Here is a 6,556-nt window from a genome sequence, read left to right on the forward strand (position 1 = left end):
GTCACATCCTGACTTTGATATTTAGTATAATAAAAAAAAAAGAAAAAAGAAAGCAGATTAGATCCACTGTTTTGTGGGCCATACATAGTGTTAACATTGTTCAAAGGGTAAAATCAAAAGTTCCAAGCATAATTATAATTTAGTCTGTAAAAAGTAAAAATTTCTTTTTGCATTGTCATTATCTGAATCCTGGGACTTTACCTTTTTCTGAGGCCTCTGGAACGTCTCCCTTATAGGTAGACATGGTGAAAATAGGTTTGTTGTCATTCTGGTCAATAACATTGATTACAATATCCATAGGATCCTCTGCACTTGTACTTCCTGCTGTCGTAGCATGGGCTTTAAGCTGTAAGAACGATAATTTTAACATATTGGAATAATATGGTCTCTTTGATTTTATGTTGCAAGAAAATTTATATTTTATATTTCCCATTTTATAGACCATATTCAGTGCATTTAATCAGAGATGACAGTTTTTGAGTATTTTCTTGTAAACTTGAGAATTGTTTCAGAAAATTGTTTGACTTTCTTTAGTCTTTCATCTTTAACAAACAGCGAACAGAAGAGCATCAGGCTTAAAGCTACAAGAAAAAACACTGACCGTGTATTTGTCCTGTTTCTCTCTGTCCAGTCCCTGTGTTAAATATAGATCACCACTGTCTCTGTCCATGGTGAAAAGACCAACAGGAGGCTCATTAGCTCCAGGACCAGTGATGTAGTAAAGGATCTTCTTCACTTTATCGGCATCAGAGCGAATCTGGACAACACAGACCAAGGTTATATTGAGACACGTTTAAGCAAAGCACAAAAAAATAGAAGAGGAATACGTCTTAAAATACAAGGTATAATTGAAAGAACAAATAAAATTACACTGAATGTCATTTGTACAGCATCATTCATACATACACAAGCCTATTCATTTTAATTTCTCTTACCCGAACAACAAACTGGGGAAAAGGTCCTCTGTGATTCTCAGCAACATTCATAGGAGGGATAACCCAGTCTCTCTTTCTCCTCTTCAGCCCTGGGTTAGATTTCGGGAAATACAGAATGGGAACCTGTGGAACATCCTAAGAAACAAATATATTTTAATCAGAAAACAACTGAAACTAAATGGCTTCCAGAAAAACAAATGCATCCTGACTTCGAATTTAATACAATAAAATTGCAGTCTGACATGAAGCTCTTAATTTAAATTTCCTCTGAGCCAAAAGTTCAAATGAATCAGTCATAAAAAAAAAAAAAAAAGTGGAACATGAAGACGGTACAAAAATAAAAAAAGTATGGAAACAGATAATGTTAAATACAACCACAAAGCGGCAGTATTTCACAGAAAAACATCTCTGCATTAAAAGCATTTGTTCAACACAACACAGCTCCTTGGTAGAGTGAGGGTTATACAAGTACAGAGCCCATAAAACGTATTCACTTCCTTGGATGTTTTACATTTAGGTCTGACTTGTATAAGTCAGACCTAAATGTACAATAGGCCATCACATGCGCTGTGATGGCCTATTGTAATCCCCGTTTTTCATTATGTTTCAGTTAAATTAATTGGCTTTTTGGAGGCCTAAACATATCTGAAAACTTACCAGATTTGGTGGATGCATTAGGCCTGCATAAAATTTATGCATTTTAACATTGTCACAAAAACGGCTCAACTGCACCACTCTGCAACTTTCAAAACACCCTCCTCATCAACCTTTTTTGCGGAGGCATACAATTTGGTCCTCTTCTAGAACTCCAAGACCTACAGAAAAGTCTCTTGCAGCCATGCTCTGCACCAAACAGAAAGTCGACCATTTTGGACTGATGTTCCGATTTTTACTGCATTGTCACCATAAATTAGAGCCTCCATATTTGATCAAACTCCTCCTAGGGATTTCAATCTATTGGTTTCCAATTTTACCAGCTTGTTCATAATGCATAGCCAAATAAAAGTTATGGTGCTAACAAAGTCTCTTGAAACCATGGTCCAAACCCAACAGGAAGTTGGCCATTTTGGATCAAAGCCAACATTTTGTCTTTTTTAGACATGTATCTGAGCAAACGCCTCCTGACATACAAACTCCAGAGTCACTCAGCAGAGTCTTGAGGTATTGAAGATCAAAAGTTACTAAAATATTTTTTGTACATCAAAAGCATGGAGTAAACCCTCAAAATCTGAATTCGCCATGAAAAATAAGGTGCAATAACTTCCGCTTACAATGGTCACAGTTGTATCAGACTTTCTACATCTCTTTACAGACCTCCACTCATCACATTCACATGATCAGTTGGTGACATCACGTTAGCCCTTTCAAATAGGCCAGTTTTCAGCCAAATTATCAAGACATGCTGCTGGGCTTACACTGAACTAGACTAAAGATTTGGAATTTGGAAGAGCTGCTAAATGCGCCGCCTAGTGGACGGGTGCAAGAACGGCACAAAAGTCGATTGTGACAGGGTGGTAGTGCCAAAGCTCCTGCAGTTGCCACTAAGCCGTAGTGGCGCTGAGAGCTGTACGAGACTGCCAGCAAGTTTTTTTATACATATATATAAAATATCCAAAAACTATTTAGATGTCGATCTGAAAACTGGTTTCCACACACACAAAAAAAATTAAAAATACAAAAATATTCACCACCTACAAGTCAGTATTTAGTATTTGCAGCTCTGGCTGCCATCTCAGTCAGGCTGCTTATCTGAACGCTGCAGTTGTCCTCCATCTTCCCTCCTGAACTATTCCAGCTTTGACTGGGCCACTCCAGAACCTCACCCTTAATGTCTTCAAACCATTTCTGTGTACCTTTAGCTGGATGCTTTTGGTTGTCTTCTAGAAAACATAGTTCTCTGGCAGATGAAAACCAACTGTCCTCCAGGATTTTGCTGAGCTCAGCACCAACTGAACTGGGCTAGTCACTTTAAAGGCAGTGAATATTTAAGCAATCACTTATGTTTTTGTTTTTTTTGTGATCTTGTAGAAATCAGTTTTCACTTCGACATTTAATGGGGTTTTGCCAAAACAGCCAAAATGTTAATCATGATTTATTTAAAAGGGGAAAATATTAGAGGGGGTGAATACTTTATAGACACATTGCCTCAGTAGTCAGATTTTATATGCTTAACAAAAAAAAAAAAAAGAAGAAAAAGAAAAACCTTTTCTGACCCATGTCTATACCTTCCCTACCTGTTTAGTGGCAGAGTCCACCTCAATCTGATCATGAAGCTGGATGTTATGGTGATGCTCGGTCTTCAGATTGTTATTCCCATGATGATGTCCATCATACAGCACCATGGCAGGTACAGTTAACTTCTGACCCTGTGAGTCCCAGGAGTGGATGAAGAAGACCCGGTGACCCTCATGAAGGACAACTTGTCTCTTTACCTGGAGTAGGAAGACCACAGTAACTTCAGCACAATGTCAGAAGAGAGTTTGAAAAATAGGACCTCAGGAAGATAATCTTAAATATATTGTTTTCTTAAGCTTGAGACAAGCAACCTCACAAGAAAGATTTATTTTTTGATCTTACTTTTAAACATTTACTTAGCATTGTAATTTTGCCAACACCTACCTGCATATCATAACCTTATTTTCAGAAAAGTTCAAAATGACTTGAATAAAGGCTGAGTTTCATTTCCACACAGAGTTTTCAACAGGTAGTTGTATTCAGATATGGCTAAACTAAATCCACAAATATTTCTGATAGCTGTCAGCATGTTGTAGCTGTCAATGTTATATTTAAGGGGGTATCTGGCTATAGTGGCCTTTTTTGAGAGTATTCACAAAGATGTCTTATTAAGGCTAATTTTTGCAGCCTTTACAGAACTACATTTTAATAAAAATGATTGTTAGGCATTGTAGCCCATAGGGGGAAGCACTGAGCTTCTAAATTCAAAGGAAACGCTGACAAAGTTGGTAATGGCGGAGAAAAAAAAAGTGCTGAAGATGGAGGTGGTCTGTGTCATCATTTAAATCCACTGTATCTGAGGAAGGGTTAGTGTACTGTTGGAGCATGGGTGGCAGGGGAGGGGTGTTAAAAGAATGACCAAAAATTTAATTTTCTTGTGTTATTTTGATCAATTTTGAAATCCACAAGAGGAACACTTCATTCAATTTTTTTTTTTTTTGTGTGTTTTTTTTTAATTTTCAGCCAATACAATTACTCACTATGCATTTACATAAAAATAAAAATGAAACAGCTGAAAATTAGCTGAAGAAAGTTGATTGGACTGGGTTTTACTTAGGGGTATTAATACAAGAGCACACCACACAGTTCAGAACTGAAAATCACGCAGTATTTCTGTTCACTTCCCAAGTATGCTCTACTTTGCTCCCTAAAATACTTTGTTTTGAGATTTCAACCAACCAAAATGAGAACATGTTCAAAGGGTATGCAAAATGGCTTACTATAAGCAGATTTGATGGGGGAAAAAATGCGATTATTTTTTTTTTTTTCCCAAAACTACCCTGAAGCGATAAACCAGCCCATACTTTTGCATCAGTACTGAAACTCAAATATGTAACATTGTGTAACTTGTGCACCTGTATGGATCTTTATGTAAACATAGACTGAATATCTCACCGTTACTAAGCCATCTGTTTGGACCACAAAGCGGCTGTCATCTGTGCTGAAAAGAAATCTGGTGCGGTCCGTGCAGTCACTGAAGCCAACTGGAAATCAACAAAAATCACAGATGTTCACATACAGAAATAGCAGTTATGCTACCAATACCCAGGTGCTACTTCACAACCAAATATGAAATACTTGAGTAAAATGCAAAAAGGTCTCGTGACAGGTAATACTTTAAATGCTTACAGTGCCATTGAAACTGAGTTTTTAGCTCTCATTGAGCAGCTAAACAAGTTTCTTCAAAAACCCAACCTTACATTTCCTGTCAACTCTGATTTTATCCAGTCTACACTCAGTTAACTCAGTGCCCTTTATTTCTAATGCACCAGTTCACAACAAATGTCTCAAGGCCCTTTATGTTAATTTTAATTCAATCACACATACACAGTTAACAGCACATGAAGCTCAGTTTATTATTCAAACTAGTTTATAAGTTTCCAATTTAAGAAACCCAACAGATTGCATCAAGTCATTGACTTGCAGCAGGAATTGCAAATCAATGTATAGGCCTGCCACGATAATAAATTTTGCTGTGCGATTGTCTAAAAAATTATTGCGATAAACGATAATATTGCTTCAAGACCTTTTGACACTGATTTAATGGAAATGACTAATACACGCCATTTCCTGCCATAGATAGATGCACTTTATTTTCAAAAGAAAACATAACACTGGAACTGATAAACTGAATAAACAAAACAACCAAAAAAAAAAATAAAATTGATTCTCAGTCTCCATTAACAAAAAATGTACTTTAATAAAAAGTAAACATAAAGCCAAAGTGGAAATAAATACTCCATTCAACCAAAAGAGTGCAGATTATGAAGTCTGTATACTATATTGCCCTTCAGTAATCACTAGATTTAAATAGAGACGATGAGCACATCCGACTACCTAATGCAATAGTTCACACTACACAATTTTTTGCCCCCATTTTCCTCTTACGACAATCTTAGATCGTTGGGCGATCCTAGATCGGCCAACGATCTAAGATTGTCATTGGTGATTTCGTAACCAATCATCCTGCAGTGCGATTTAGATGTTGTGGCCACTCTGATCTAAATCAGGGGTATTCCCTGACTGGGAGAGTTAATGCTGAATGTGACAGGTAGCCAATCAGAAAGCATAGATTCTCCTCTGCGCTTTCTAAGGGGAAATTACGAGGGAAATCCCAAACAGCTGACACTGTGCAACCGAGATATGTGGAAACATTAGTATTTAACATTTCGTGCAAAGAATATAGAAATGACAAAGGGAGGAGTTGGAGCCAAATTGCTACCGTAGTTGATAAACCCGGTAACTTTTCAGCTCCTTTTCGTTAACGTGACATAAATAGGTTATAGTGATTTTCATTCAGTCAGGACTTTACACTGACTCTAGCCACATGCATCACAGGTAGATTCTAATAAAGCATTGATTAATGCCTGATATTAAAATTAGTTAACTGGACTTGTGGCCATTATTTTGGGCTACAAGTCCAAAATAATGGCTGTGTGATTGGACACCACACAGCACGATCAAACCCGATCGAACCGTTGTACGTAGGATTTCTGTCGGCTAATGTGTGGTCTCAGGTTTTGAAAATGGGTCGACAACTGGTGTCGTGTGCGCTGGACATTGCACTAAGGAAATAGGAAGGGAGGGTCAGTGGAGAGCACTGACGTTGAGCCTTTTTTCATTCAGTGTCATCAAAAGAAAGAAAAAAAGGCACTAAGACGATAAAGCTGACAATTAAAATTAGGTTGATAGGTTTAATTTATCGTGCAATTAATTGATTTATCGTTTATCGCGACAGATAAATATGTATAGTTCTACAAGTATCCCTACATAACTCATTTAAAATTTATATTATCCACTTTCCATCAGTCTATTATAGGAATGAAAAAGTCATAGAAAAGTGTGTAAATCAAGTTCCCATCGTTTAGTGGAGTTGAAATGTAGAA

At 37.1% G+C, this 6,556-nt stretch overlaps 1 protein-coding gene across 4 annotated transcripts in view; it reads right to left on the reverse strand.

Moving 5' to 3' along the window:
• The window catches only part of LOC103153122 (B-cadherin-like), a 28,799-nt gene that overhangs the window by 16,531 nt on the left and 5,712 nt on the right, over nt 1-6,556 (reverse strand). For 2 of the 4 annotated variants that reach the window (XM_016661703.1, XM_007573932.2), the window contains exons 3-7: nt 4,566-4,654; nt 3,170-3,367; nt 936-1,058; nt 602-757; nt 202-346 (exon numbers count right to left, since the gene is read on the reverse strand). In XM_016661703.1, coding sequence (XP_016517189.1) covers nt 202-346; nt 602-757; nt 936-1,058; nt 3,170-3,367; nt 4,566-4,654 — 711 coding nt within the window. Of the gene's footprint in view, nt 1-201; nt 347-601; nt 758-935; nt 1,071-3,169; nt 3,368-4,565; nt 4,655-6,556 lie in introns of all 4 variants that reach the window. The other 2 variants (XM_016661702.1, XM_007573931.2) reach the window with 1 other exon arrangement.

The sequence above is a fragment of the Poecilia formosa genome, unplaced genomic scaffold, assembly GCF_000485575.1.
Source record: "Poecilia formosa unplaced genomic scaffold, Poecilia_formosa-5.1.2 Scaffold340, whole genome shotgun sequence".
NCBI lineage: Eukaryota > Metazoa > Chordata > Actinopteri > Cyprinodontiformes > Poeciliidae > Poecilia > Poecilia formosa.